The sequence below is a fragment of the Pteropus alecto genome, unplaced genomic scaffold, assembly GCF_000325575.1.
Source record: "Pteropus alecto unplaced genomic scaffold, ASM32557v1 scaffold71, whole genome shotgun sequence".
NCBI lineage: Eukaryota > Metazoa > Chordata > Mammalia > Chiroptera > Pteropodidae > Pteropus > Pteropus alecto.
The window spans coordinates 19,959,989-19,975,538 of NW_006433024.1; the positions used below are offsets into that span (position 1 = coordinate 19,959,989).

The 15,550-nt window shown below is 37.9% G+C and overlaps 1 protein-coding gene across 2 annotated transcripts in view; it reads left to right on the forward strand.

The window, feature by feature from the left end:
- Positions 1–681: 681 nt before the first annotated feature.
- DDB2 (damage specific DNA binding protein 2) overlaps positions 682–15,550 on the forward strand; it is a 19,283-nt gene continuing 4,414 nt past the window's right edge. The window contains exons 1-4 of one of the 2 annotated variants that reach the window (XM_025044112.1): positions 682–943; positions 2,087–2,223; positions 2,605–2,796; positions 14,679–14,824. In XM_025044112.1, the coding sequence (XP_024899880.1) occupies positions 817–943; positions 2,087–2,223; positions 2,605–2,796; positions 14,679–14,824 (602 nt within the window). In that variant the 5' untranslated portion in view covers positions 682–816. The remainder of the gene's footprint in view (positions 944–2,086; positions 2,224–2,604; positions 2,797–14,678; positions 14,825–15,550) is intronic. The other variant, XM_025044113.1, reaches the window with a different exon arrangement.

Genomic DNA, 15,550 nt, shown 5'->3' on the forward strand with positions numbered 1-15,550 from the left:
ACACCTGAGGCTCGCTGCCTTGGCGTTTGGCTGAAGTCTGGGCACATAAGCCCTCTAAGCCGGGTTAGCCCGCACGCCCTCCGGCCCATTATCGCCCTAGGCTGCTGCCTAGAAGGACACTCAGCAAGTGTGGGAAAAAGCTCAGTTAAAAGCTGCGAGTTTCAATCGCTCTCCATAGAGAAGCTAAAATTCCACTAAGCGGGAGAACTGTAACTACTCGACACTCATCGCAAAGCTTGCACTTGGGAAGAGCTTGGTTTCCACCGTAGCGAAGTAACAAGCTTTCTACAAAGCCTTCTCACTCCAACTGAGAATCAGCCAATCCCAAAGCTCGAGCGGGAGTGGTCACCAATTAAAAGACAAGGAAGGCGGAGCCGAAGCCTTGATTGGTACCTGATCTCCTGTGACCCGCAGAAGCCTGGCAGCGCTGCGTCTGAAGCGGCTTCAGGTTGGGTGGCCTAGCACTGGCTGCCATCTTTATTTCTGGCAGGTCAGCTGACTTTGGACTGGATTAGGGCCAACACTTAGGCTATATCCCGTTTCTCTAGCGAGCCCAAGAGCGCCACCCTTCATACCCTTCCCATCTCTCCGTGCGCACCCCTGCCTTCCCGAAAGAGGCGGGACCTCTTACAGGAGGGCGGGGCCGGAACTAGAAGCCGGTTAGGAAGCCGTGAGCTTGTTTGGCGGGAAGCTGGCTTGTTTGGCGGGAAGTTGGACCAGTTCCCCGGTCCCCGCCTTTTTTCTCCCCAGAGGGTTTTCAGTCTTACCTCTCTAATCTCGGCATAGGGTGTAGTACCCCTTCGCACGGAGGACGCGATGGCTTCCAGGAAACGCCCAGAAACCCGGAAGACCCCTGAGGTGGTCGTGCGCCGCAAGAGCAAGAGGAACAGAAGCCCCCGAGAGTTGGAGCCCGAGGCCAAGAAGCTCTGTGTGAAGGGCCCCGGTACTGCCTGTGCCTGCTGCTTTAATAATTCCGCCATTTGGGGTTCTCACGCAGGATGCTGGAGTGGGGGATGGGTGCTTCTAGGTCCCGAGGCTGTCCCAAATTTGAGATGCCTCAGAATGTGCATTTTGTCTGCAGGGCCTTTGACACCATAGAGATTGGGCTTAACCTACCTCAGGTGACGGGCGAGGCCGATAAGCTCCATTATATAAGACACAATGGACTCCAAATTTCTTGTTTGTACCAGGATTTTTACACACCGAGAACTACTTAAAATAATCCTACCCAGCCTGGCAGTGTGTGTGTGTGTGTGTGCGCGCGCGTGCTGAATTTCGGTAGTCACGGTTGTTAGCTGTATGTCCCCAGTTTTAGCTGTGAGGGTCCTCAATTTCCTTCCATTGAGAAAACATTCCCTGAGGGTTATTGGAGATTAAACCTAGGGCTATAAGGAGTGTGGGGGAACTCAAAGGATTGGAGCAGGGGGTTGAAATATTTTTTGTCCACGAGAAGAATTGGTTGTCAGGAGGCCAGATTCATGGAGATCAGATTCTCAAATACATCTCGGTAATCCAGAATTGTTTCATTACTAGTCTCAACTGGATCTCACTCCCCAAAAGTAGCCTCCTTTATTTAGAGCCATGCCAGATGCTCTGGATCCTGCTGGTTTTCGGGAGAACAGATTGGATTTGGGGCCAACATCTGGTCACCCCTACATTATTTTAACAATTTAAAGATCCTTCTTTTCCAGTCACTTCTACTGTACTGTTGTAAAATCTTTTTATTGTGCATTATATGTGATTTTAAAATCGTCACTCAACCTTATCCTGAGTTTTTCCAACCCAAGCTGGGAAGCGCTCTTAACGTATTTTATTATTGTGTGTTTCTTTGGCTCAGCTCTCATGAGCCCTGCAAGATCATACTTTCACTTCAGAATTACTATTTTGAGGAAGGGGCTGAGTCTCTGTGCACTATTTATTTCTTGTGTTGGTTGAGACTGAGCAGACCATGGAAAAGCCTTATGAGGTAATGAGAGATACTGGCTATGCCAGGTGAAACAACAAGGCCTTCTTTCTGGGATTTCGGCAGAAAAACCTTTCTTGAGTGAAATCGGAGGAGAAAACATGTGTCTGTTCCACTTGGCAGGTTCTAGCAGAAGATTTGACTCAGGCTGCCTTTGGGCGGGGTTGGCTAGCCTGCAGGTCTCACCACCATGCAGGAATATCGTCAGGGCCCTCTATCACCATAAAGTGGGCAAAGCTGCTTGGCCATCACTACAGCAGGTGAGGAGTTTCCTGGCTGAAGTGCTCAAAGGTTTGCATGGGTGCCTTTTTATAACTGGATGCTCCGAACTTAGATGCTGGATTGGTTCAGTGGGTTGTCAGAGTGGTCAGATCACCCCCACTTTGGTGACCGGCCTACCAGACATTCAGCCAGGTGGAAGTCTTACGCTCTGGAGGTCCCAACTGGAATGTACTCTGCCCTTTTGCTTTCCTGGATTAGTTTGTGTATATTGCACATATTTTCATGCACAGAGCCAGGAAGTTAGTTTTCCCTTGGTGGGAGGATTTGGCCCCAGGGCTCATCTGTGAAGGAGGCAGAGATTAGCAATTTACCTATGACTTGGGTTTTAATTCAACTTAATTCTTTTCTCTCTGTGTCAGAGTCTCCAGCATTCCTTTTTGCAGTCTCTGGCTTCTTACCGGATATTCCAAAAGGCTGCCCCCTTTGACAGGAGGGCCACATCCTTGGCATGGCACCCAACTCACCCCAGCACCCTGGCTGTAGGTTCCAAAGGGGGAGATATCATGCTCTGGAACTTTGGCATAAAGGACAAACCTACCTTCATTAAAGGGGTGAGCAGTTCAGATAACGGTGCTGAAGAAGTGCTGAAGGAGGGTAAAGTCATCCAGTAAAAAGGAGATGATTGGGATCGAAAGTAACTGTGGGTATTTTCAAACAAGTAAACGGTGATGATACTCAAATCTTTATTCAATGCCTGCTCTTAAAATATTAGAAGATATAAAATATTGAATACCCTCTGGTAAGTCACCATGCAGAATAGAATCTAAGCCCCTTCATGACTCTTGACTTAATATTATATTGCTGCATTTCCTCACTTCGTATGCTTTCGCCACACTGGCTATTTCTATTCCTGAAATTGAGTCTTTGCACTTGCTGTTCCCTTTGGCTGGAGCGCTTTTTCGCATGGTCTTCTCATGGCTGGCTCCCTCTTAATATTCAGGTCTCCCCTCAATACACTTTTTCAAAGACATCTCACTGATCACTCTGTCTAAAGTAGCCTCTACCCGACCCAGTCACTCCCTATCTCATTACCTTGCTTTACTTTCCCCTTTCAGTGTTCATCAATATCTGATATGATTTACTTATTACTTACTTTGCCCACTGGAAAGTCAGCTCTAAGATGGCAGGGACCATGTCTTTCTGTATTCTGCAGTGCCTAGAACGATATTTGGCCTTGAGTAACTGCTTGATATTTGTTGAATGAATGAGGGGCTTGAAGTGTAACTGGGTAGATCAGATGTATACATACATGGTAACTAGTACTACAGATGCTAAATGCTACGGTACATGAGAGAAGGAAGAACCTCTTGCAAATTAGAGTCAATAGAGAAGGCTTCATGGATAAGAGAGGAGTAGAGAAGAACAGTATTTACATAAATTGAGATGTAAAGAGGAAAGGCAGAGTGTTTTGGACAAGGTTTGGCACAGAGCTTTTTCAAGATGGTCTTGATCATCAATCGCTGAGGGGTGAGGATGCTGGCCCTTCAACCAAAGAGAAGATCCTTGCCCAGCTGGGGGCTGACATTGGAGGGCTGTACTATGAAAAGTGATGCTCTGGGTTTAGGGCAGGAACCACAAACCCACATCTTAAGGAGGTCAAACAGATAGAAGAATGAGGTAAGGCAGTAGGGTCATTGATAAACTGGAGATAGTTGACATACAAGATTCTAGGTCCAATGGTTATCAGACCTGATTTTTTTTCAAATGAAGCCCAAAATACTGATTTTTTACATGAAATCTGATATTTTAAAATCGTGATGAAATACATATAACATAATTTTACTATCTTAGCCATTTTTAAATGCACAGTTCAATGGAATTAAGTACATTTACTTATTGTGTAACCAGTTCCCAGAACTTTTTCGTCTTGCAAATCTGCAACTCTGTACCTATTAAACACTAAGTTCTTTTCCCCTATCCCCCTCAGCCCCTAGCAACCACCATTCTACTTCTGTTTCTATGATTTTGACTATTCTAAGTATCTCAAATAAGTGGCATCATACAATATTTATTCTTTTCTGACTGGCTTATTTCACTTAGCATAATGTCCTCAAAGTTTATCCATGTCATAGCATGTGTCAGAATATCCTTTCTTTTTAAGGCTGAATAATATTCTACTGTATGTATTGACCACATTTTGCTTATCCGTTCATCTCTCAGTGGACACTTCTACCTTTTAACTATTGTGAATAATGATGCTGTCTATGAACATGGGTATAATCTCTTCGAGTCCCTGCTTTCAGTTCTTTGGGGTATATACTCAGAAATGGAATCGCTGGGTCATATGGTAACTTTATTTTTAAATTTTTGAGGAACCGGCATACTGTTTAAATGGTACATAGAGACTACCATTTTACATTCCCACCAACAGTGCACAGGGTTTCAATTTAAAATATCTTGCTTTTTCATGTCAAGAACTAAATAAAATTAAACATGCTTTGTAGCTAAACAAAACACATCTGTGATCTTCAGCTCAGTTTTTCTCTCTCTGCTTTAGAGATAGATGATGCGAAGGGTGAACCCAAGATGAGTTCTCCTAAGTGGAGAGTTAAGAGAGCAGCCCATCAGAAAAGGCCAGGTTAGACAGGTTTGGGAGTTTAGAATCCAAGGTATGAGATGGGAGTTGAAGAAAACAGGGACCTGAAGCTGGAAGAAAGGCAGCCAGGGGAATGCTGTGGACAGAGCTCAGTGGACTTCCTGCTCAGGAAGTGAGCCAGTACTAGGAGGGGCAGCTTTAAATTGAAGTCAGAACCAGAGCTCAGGCAAGATGAGATTTGTTTTTTTTCCTAGGAATCCAGGATATGAGAATAGAGAAAATTAAGAAGTAGCCTAAGGGTGCTGTAGGGGAAATGCTTCTCAACCAACAGGGGGATGACAACTGCTTTGAACTTGTGCCAGGCTGAGACTGCTTTGGGTTTATATTACCTTTTATTATAATGTGTATTTAGATGAAGTTTCCTCACACTCTTTAGGAGACTGGTCTGGGCATTTGAACTTTGCGATTAGCAGAGAGCTATGTAGGTTGGAGCAGAAAAAGGGTATGGTAGTCTGGAGAATTTTGTGTTTTCACTCCCAGATACAGCAGAATGTTGATTTGAGACCTGTGACTAGGGGAACAGCAGTGGCTCATTTTGTTACTTCTTTAGTCATCTGATTTTTGTTTTGATCTTTACATCTTTCAGACCCTTGGCAAGGGAACATGTATTACGTTTTAAAAATGAAGATAACCGTATTTTATTCTCATTATAAAAATGATCCATACTCATCATAAGAAATTCAAACAAAACGGGAAAGTATAACAAATCAAGTAAATATCACCTGAAATCCTCATTTTGTACATCTTTGTGTGTATACACTATTGCACACATCCATACTTAGATTATTCTATAAATATTCTAGCCTAGAATCTGTTGTATATTACTTATCACATTAGATATTCTAGTTTAATCATGTCATACCAGATGATCACTTAAAAATATCCTATAATTTCCTTTTTTAAAAAATACCTTTGATTTTGGTATCAGGGTAATGCAGACTTCATAAAAAGAGTTGGGGAGTGTTCTCTCTTGTATTTTGTGGAATAATTTGCATAGAATTGGTATTGTTTCTTCCTTACATTTTTTATAGGATTCACTAGGCAAGCCATTTGGGCCTGGAATTTTCTTTGTTGGAAGATTTTAATTATATAGTCAACTTCTTTAATAGATATAGGGCAATTTAGGTTATCTGTTTTTTCCTGAATGAGCCTAGTATTTTATTTTTCAAGTAATTTATCCATTTTATGTAAGTTTTTAATTTAGTGGCATAAAGTTGTTCATAGTATTTTCTTATTATCTTTTTAATTTCTATAGGATGTGCAATGATTCCCACCTCCTTACCTTCTTGGTATTGGTAATTCGTGTCTTCTCTATTGTTTCCTGCTCAGTCTTGCTAGAGGTTTATCAGTTTTAGTTTCATTGATTTTCTTTATTGTTTTTCTGTTTTCTTTTTCATTGATTTTTGCTCTATTTTCTTTCCTATGCTTACCTTAAATTTAATTTGCTCTTCTTTTTCTCGTTTCTTAAGATGGAAGCCTAGACTGTTTATTTGAGACCTTTCTTCTTTTTTAATTAACCACTTAATACTATAAATTTCCTTCTAAGTAATTCTTTAACTGCATATCACAGATTTTGTTGTGTTTTTGTTTTCATGCAGTTCAAATTATTTTCCAAATTCTTTATGATTTCTTCTTTGACCTGTGGGTTATTCTGAAGTATGTTAATTTCCAACTATTTTGGGATTGTTAAAATACATCTCTATTATTGATTTCTAGTTCTATTCTGTTATGAACAGAAAACATTTTATATGATTCCAGTTCTTTTACATTTTAAACTTTTTTTTATGGCCCAGCATATGGGCTGTCTTGGTGAATATTCCATGTGCATTTGGAAAATGTGTATTCTGCTGTTTTGGGAATGGGTTATCTTCTAAATGTCAATTAGGTCATTAGTTGATAGTTTTGTTCAAATGTTCTATATCTTTATTGATTTTCTTTTATTACTTACTGAGAGGGGAATATTGGAATCTCAACTATAAAATTGTGGCTCTATTTTCCTTTAGTTTTTGCCTCAAGCATTTGGAAACTCTGTTATTAGGTGCTTACGTGTTTAGAAGTATGTCCTTTTAACAGACTGACCCCTTGGTAAATGCGAGATGTCTTCCTGTATCCCTTGTAATATTTCTTGTTATGAAATCTTTGATATTAATATAGCCATTCCAACTTTCTTATGATTCATGTTTGCATGGTATATCTTTTTCCATCCTTTTATTTTTAACTTATTTGTGCCTTTGTATATAAAATGGGTTTCCTATAGACAGCATTTTTGAAAAATACAATCTGACAACCTCTGGCTTTTAACTGGAGCATTTGATAATTTACGGTTTAATAGGATTATAAATATGATTGAGTTTAAATCTATCGTCTTGCTATTTCTTTTTATTTGTGTCATCTCTTTGTTCTATTTTCCTTTTTTCCCCTTTTTGGTAGAATACTTTTTATGATTCCATTTTATCTCTACTATTGGATTATTAGTTATACTTCTCTTTTTTCTCTTTTAGTAGTTGCTCCTAGGTTTCCCATATACAGCTTTAACTCAATGAACCTTCAAATAATATACCATTTTAGATGTATTGTAATAATCTTAAAACTATATATTTACTTTCATTTTTTCCCTTTTCTCTTCATCATACATTTCATATTTATATACGTTATAAACCTCACAATGCAGTATTATTTTTGCTTCGTATAGTCAATTGTCTTCTTGTTTTATGTTAAATTTTTATTGAGTAATTGACATGATAAATTACAGATAATTAAAGTGTACAGTTTGTTGAATCTTGACATGTATACAGTCATGAAACCATCACCACAATTAAAATAATGAACATACATACCATCCTCAAAGTTTTCTTATGCTCCTTTGTAATCTATCTCTTTTACCCTTTGTCATGTCCCCTGAAAACCATTGGTCTGCTTTCTATCTTTATTGATTAATTTGCATTTTCTAGGCTTTTGTATAAATGGTATCATACAATATACTTTTTTGTGGTCTCTTTCACTCATTATTAATTATTTGAGATTCATTTACATTATTGTGAATATCAATAGTTTTTGTTTCTTTCTGAGTGGTGTTCCAATGTATTGCTCTACCACAATTAATCCATTCACCTACTGAAGGACATTTGGATTTTTTTCAGTTTTTGACTTGCAAATAAAGCTGCTGTGAAAGTTCATGTACAAGTCTTTGTGTGGATACATGTTTTTATTTTTCTTGAATAAATACCTAGTTGTGGAATAGCTGGATGGGTTGTAGGGTAGATATCTTTTAAAGATATTTTTTAAATGAGGGTAATAAAACCTAATAAAACCTAATGGTATACTTGCCATTTCCATGCTTTTCATTCCTTTGTGTGATTCACATTTCCTTTTGGTAACATTTTCCCTTCATCTGAAGAAATTCCTTTAACATTTCTTATAATGTAGGTTGGTGATATATTTCTTTCATTTTGTTTGTCTGAAAGCCTTTATTTTGTTTTTTGGGGGAGAAGATGGTTTTGCTGGGTATGGAATTCTAGATTCACAGGTTTTTTTTTTCTTTTAGTACTTTAAAGATGATGTCTGATATGAATACTGCTCTCATATGTTTCTCTTTTTGTGATTTTTCTTTTTTTTTTCCTGGCCACTTTAAAAATGATTATGATGTACTTGGTGTCTTTTTCTACATGTTTCTTCTGCTTGAGGTTCATTGAGCTTCTTGGAACTATGAGTTTATAGTTGTCATCAAATTTGGAAAATTTTAGGCTACTATTTCTTCAAATAATTTTTTTTCTCCCCCCTCCTTTTTTTTGAAGGGGACACTCCATATATTAGACTTCTAGGTATCATCCTACTGTTGTGCTATTCATGGTTGGAAGCAGAAATCCACACTTATTAATTTTAATAGTTTATTTCAGGATTTAAAATTTTTCCTATACAATCTTGTCTATAAATAGTAAGTTTGATTTCTTCCTGTACCGTTCTTTTGCTTCTCTTTTGCCTTATTCTGTTGGCAAAGACCTCTAATACATTGTCAAATATTGGCGATAGCAGACATCTTTGTCCTGTTCTTGAGCATAGAAAGCTTTTATAGTTTATCATTAAGTATGATTTCTCCTATTATTGTGCTAAAATATTCATAACAAAATCTACCATTTTAACTATTCTTAAGTGTGCAATTCGGTGGCATTAGGTACATTTACATTGTTGTGCAACCATCACCACTATCCATTTCCAGAACTTTTTCATCTCAAATAAAACTCTGTACCCATTAAACAATGACTCTCTAATACCCCTTCCCCCAACCCTACTAATCTGCTTTCTGTCTCTATGAATTTGACTGTTGTAGGTACCTAATATAAATGGAATCATATAGTATGTGTCCTTTTAGGTCCAGCTTCACTTAGCATGTTTTCAGGGTTCATCCAGGTTGTAGCATATATCAGTACTTCATTCCTTTTTATAGCTGAGTAATATTTCATCATATCGATATGCCATGTTTTATTTATTCATTCATCCCTTGATAGACATTTAGGTTGTTTTTACCTTTTGCTATTATTAATGCAAATGCTATAAATGTTCATGTACAACTTTTTAACACTTGTTTTCAGTTCTTTGGGGATTGTACCTAGGAGCTTGTTTGTTTTTAAGCATCCTTTATTAGATTAAGTAAGTTCCCCTTTTATTCCTAGTTTGCTGGACGTTTTATTTGCATGATATTGAATTTCATCAAATACTTTTTTTATCTATTGAGGTCAGTATATGATTCTTCTACTTTTTTGTATTAATGTGGTAAATTATACTGATTTTTTTGTTTGTTTTGGTTTATTAGTTATATTCCATTGTTTTTCATTTAAATTTTCTTTTATTTTTCACTTTTTTACTTTTCTGTTTACAGTTATATCTCTAGCAAGTGATACTGCTTTTTAAAAAATTGTGAAAGGACAGACAAATTTATCATCTGAACTGTTTTTAAGTGTACAGTTTAGTAGTGTTAACTCTATTCACATTGTTGTGCATCAAATCTCTAGAACTTTTCACCTTGTAAAACTGAAACCGTATACTCATTGAATAACAATTCCCCACTTCCCCTGGCCCCTAGCCCTTGGCAACCACAATTCTTTCTGTTTCTATGAATTTGTACTACTTTGGATATGCCCCCAAGTTTTGATGGTCTTATTGTGGTTAGGTAGGAAAATGTTCTTGTAAGAAATACACCGTGAAGTATTTGAGGATGCTGAGACATCGCATTGGCAATTTATTATCAAGTGGTTCCAGAAAAAAGTTATTTGTGCTATTCTTGCAGCTTCTCTCTGAGTTTGAGATAGTCTGAAAATAAGGTTTCAAAAAATATACTGATATTATTTCTTCCTTAAATATTTAGTATATTCACCAGTGAAACCACCATGATCTAAATTTACTTTGCAAGAAAGTTTTTAGTTGTGAATTCAATTTCTCTAATCGATATCAGACTATTTAGATTTTCTCTTTTACCTTCTGTCATTTTGGCAAGTTTATATTTTTCTAGGAATTTGCCCTTTCATCTACATTTTCAAATTCATGGGCATAAGATTGTGTATATCTTTTTATTATCTTTTAAACTGTCTAAGGTTTATATTGATGTCCCCTTTACATCCATTAATTGGCTATTTGTGCCTTCTTGTTTGTTTGGTCAATCTCACCAGGGATTTATCAGTTTTATTAGTCTTTTCATGGCACCAACTTTTGGCTATGTTACAGTGTATTTGTTTCTTGTTTCATTAATTTTTGTTCTTTTTTCTACTTTCTTTGGCTTTAGTTTCCTGTTAGTTTTACAACTTCTTGAGATGAATGTTTGAGTCATTGATTTTTAGCCTTCTTTTGTTATGAGTAATGCTGCTATGAGTATTTGTGTACAAGCTTCTGCACGAATATATGTATTCATTTTCCTTGGGTATATATCTAGGATTGAAATTGCTAGGTCATATGGTTAACTTTATGTTTAATTTTTTGCCAAACTGTTTTCCAAAGTGACTGCTCCATTTCACGGTCCCACAAGCGATGTAGGAGGGCTTCAGTTTCTCTACATCCTTACCAAGACCTGTTTTTTTTCCCCCAGCTTTACTGAAGTATAATTGACAAAAATTTTACGCATTTAAGATGTACAACATGATGTTTTAATACACCTATATATTGTGAAATGATTACCACAATTAAGCTAATTAACATCCATCACTTCACAGTTAGTTATCTTTTTGTGGGAGTATGCTGAGAACACTTAGCAATCTTAGCAAATTTCAAGTATATTTATTCATCCTGCATAATTGAAACTTTGCCCGCTTTGACCAACATCTCCACATTTTCCCCATCCCCTAGCCCTTGGCTACTACCATTCTACTGTCTGCTTTTATGAGTTAGACTTTTTTAGATTCCACACGTATGTGAGATCATGCAGTATTTGTCTTTCTGTGTCTTACACACTGTACTTAGCATAATGTCCTCCAGTTTCATTCATGTTGTTGCAAATGGCAAGATTTCTTTCTCTTTAAAGGCTGAATAAAATTCTTTTACATACACCACGTTTTCTTTATCCCTTCATCCATTGACAGACACTTAGGTCATTTTCATATCTTGGCTATTGTGAATAGCAGTAAACACAGGATGACAGATAACTCTTTGAAAAACTGATTTCGTTTCATTTAGATATATACACAGAAATGGGATTACTGGATCATATGGTAGTTCTATTTTAAATTTTTTGAGGACTTCCATACTGTTTTCTATGATGCCTCTATCAATTTACATTCCCATTAACAGTGTACAAGAGTTCCCTTTCCTCCATACCCTTGCTAACACTATTTATTTTTTGTCATTTTGATAGTAGGCCATTCTCACAAGTATGAGGCGATATCTCATTGTAGTTTTGATTTGCATTCCCCTGATGATTAGTGATGTTCAGCACCTTTTAATATTCCTATTGGCCATTTGTATGTTGTCCTTGGAAAAAAGTCTGTTTGAGTCCTTTGCCCATTTTAAAATCAGTTGGGTTTTTTTTCTATTGAGTTGTTTGAGTTCCTTACATATTATTTTATATTAACCTCTTATATCCGATATATAGTTTGCAGATATCTTCTCACATTCCATAGATTGTCTTGCCAACACTTGTTATCGTTCATCTTTTTGATTACTGCCATTCTAGTAGGTGTGAAATAGTATCTCATTGTGGTTTCAATTTGCGTTTCACCAATGACTAATGATGTTGAGCATCTCTTTTTGTGTGCTACTGGCCATTTTTATGTCTTCTTTGGAGAAATATCTATTCAAATCTTTTGTCCATTTTTTAATTAGGTCTATTTTTTTAATGTGTATATAATCACAATTATCTTAAAACATGTGTCTAATAGCTCCAATATCTGGATCTCATGTGTCTTACAACTGTTGTTTTTTTCTCTTAGTTATTGGTTATTTGGTCTTGTCTTCTGATATGCTGGATAATTTTAGATTTAATTTTAGATTTAAATATTGCATGTGAAAACTTCCAGAGATAATTGAAGTTTTGAGTGGTGTTATTTCCCTCCAGAGAGAATTCATTTTTTCCCTCTGCAGGCAGAATCAGATCATCTCAATCTGATCAGAGATTGAATTTATTTGAATCTGGCCTTCAGCCTTTGTGAGGAATGGCCTTTTTTCCAGTTTGTTCTTATTTCTAGGGTCAGGGATTGTAACTAAAAGCTGGATTTTTTCCAAACTCTCTCCTCCTCACTAGGTCTGAACTCCAGTTTTTGTCCTTCTCGCCCTGACAAAACCTCTGCTCAGCTTCTCAGCCTTGAAGCCACCACTTTCAATTCAGCTTCTCTGCAGTTTGGTGTCTCTGCTTCTAAGCCCCAGCTTTCTAATGGGAAAAGCAGCATCCACATGTTGGGCTTACCCTTCTTCTCTGCTCTCTAGGATGTTGGTCAGCAAGTCCTTATGCCTTGAAAGTTCTGCATTGACTTCAAAAACTTTGTTTAAAGACGCATTTTATCTACCTTTTCTAGTTGTTCTCAACGGAAAGTTGGACTGACACAAGCTAATCCACCATCACTGGAATTAGAAGTCTCAAATATATTTCTTTTTCATATTTTGCCCAAGTTTTGTTAGTTCTTCTCAGTGCACAAGTTGGTCATACCCACTTACTCCACCCTTGCTAGAAGAACACTTATACATTTTAACTTAAAATGGTTATGTCTGTCTTTATTACTAATGCTTTGACATAGGGTCTGTCCTTTCCTTGGAGTAAGGACCCACTGATTAGACCCTATATTCTTTATAGGGTCTAGTTTCCATTTCCGTAAAGTGGAGAAATAATTTAAAGATAGTTCTAAGCAACCTGATTGCAGATACTTTTTAGTTTTTTATTATTTCCTACCCTGATTGTAAGTATCTCACCATGCTTAATTTGACAACTGTTATTTTTGGCAATTTATTTTTGTCTAATAGAAATAACAATGGTCTTTCTTTTTGTATGTATTTCACAGGTTAATTAAATTATGCATTTAATTAAATGTTTAAATATTTAATTACATGTTTAATAAATTATGTGATTAAATTACATGTTTAATTAAATAATTACAATAAAAATTACAACTGGCATGTACAAGTTTACGAACAAACACGATTAACCCTTGGTAAGCATAGAACTCAACTGGTAGGCGCAGACGATTATCTTACTAGCAGCAAGGGTTTGCCAGACCATAGGCATCAATTAGAATTTTTTATAGAGCAAGGATCCCCAACCCCTGGGCCGCGGACTGGTTTCCAGTCCATAGCCTGTTAGGAACTGGGCCACATAGCAGGAGGTGAACAGCAGAAGGAGTGAAGTTTCATATGTATTTGCAGCCACTCTCCAGCGCTAGCATCACCGCCTAAGCTCCACCTCACATCAGCAGGCATTAGATTCTCATAGGAGCACTGGTCCCTGGTGCCAAAAAGGTTGGGGACCGCTGCTATAGAGGGAATGGAAAGTGCGAGTTAGCATGTTGAGTGATATGGATATTGTATAAGAGACCTGGAAGAGGTCTGTGAGGCTGGGACAGTAGCAGCACAAAGAAGTGGAGAAAGATCTATTGGCGATGTACAATTCTTAAAACAATGCCTGATGCATAGTAAACACTAAGGTTAAGCTAGTAATATTATCATGATTATTCTCATCATCATTATCTGGGATGTCTAGAAAAAAGAAGAATATCAGATCTGTCTCCTGTGCTCCTAACTCAGCCACTGTTCCCAGCCGAAACTCTCCTAAAAAGAGCAGTGTGTGATCAACTGTGATACATCCACACAATGGAGTACTAGCAATAAAATAGAATGAGATATAGGTACACACAGCAACTTGGATGATTCTCAGGGGCATTATGCTGAGTGAAATGAAAGAAGGTTGTCTCAAAAGGCTGCGTACTGTATGATCATTTATATGACAGTTTATCAGAGGCAAAACCATAGTGATGGAGAACAGATCAGCGGCTGCCAGGGATTAGAGGTCGGGGGAGGTATGACTACAATGGGAGAGCACAGCACGAAGGACGTTTTTGGGGGTGACCGAACTGTTGTGCATCCTGATTTTGGTGGTGGTTATTCAAATCTATACATGGATTAACATTCATAGAACTGTAAAACAAAAACAACCAAATTTACTATATGTTAATTAAAAAATAAAATTAAAACTAAAACTTCAAGAAATAAAGAGCATTGTGGAGAGCATCCTAGTATATAAGGATGTAAGCTGGCCTGGCCCCAAGTGCTGCCTGTCTGGCCCTTCTCTTGGGGCAGAGTATGTACACCTAGCTCTCATCCTCTTCCTGGGCCATCGTCACTCACTGACATTTCTCTTCCTTGCGTTAGATTGGAGCTGGAGGGAGCATCACTGGGCTGAAGTTTAACCCTCTCAATACCAACCAGTTTTTCACCTCCTCAATGGAGGGAATGACTAGGCTACAAGACTTTAAAGGCAACACTCTCCAAGTTTTTGCCAGCTACAGCATCTGCAAGTGAGTAGTTTAACTAGTAGGGAAAAGGGCTTCTAGGCTCTTGGTATAGTTCTGGGGAGAGCATCCAGATCCCATTTCTTTTACCCAAACCTACGATGAAAGGAAAGGTGTTAGGCATTTTCCAATTTTCCCCCTCTTCTCAAACTCTTCAGCTGTTCTTACTCTGGGCCAGGTGGGTTACTGCTTTGGGGAGGCGTTCTGGAGCCTCAGCTTACCTATAAGTCATTCCTATTTTAGATGAGACCTTGATTCTCACTAGACAAGTCAACATGATGTTAGCCCAGAAAGCCACTTAAAGCTAAAAGCAGGAACTAAAAACTTAAGATTTCATTTTCTACATTTACTGGGGTATGATGACCTGACCAGTTCCATGATGGAAGCGTAAATTGATAGAATCATGTCCATAAAGAACTTTGGACACCCCAAGAGCAAGTGGCTGCAAAACTAAAAAATGCTTGTCACTTCAATTTTTAGTCAGAGACATGACCTTGCTCCCTAAGGAATTCAGGGTGTGGGGGTCTAACTAGCACTGTTATCCCGGGCTGCCCCACGAGGGTAAGAATACACGAGCAGTCAGGACAGGTGATGGCGTACACTCAGCTCGAGGTTTCTCTTCCACAAGAAACCCTCTGAAATTTATAGGGGATGCAAAAAGCAGAGTAGCAATGATTTGAGTATATGAGAGAAAAAACGTGAATCTGAGCTGTCCAGGCTGGGTATCGAGAT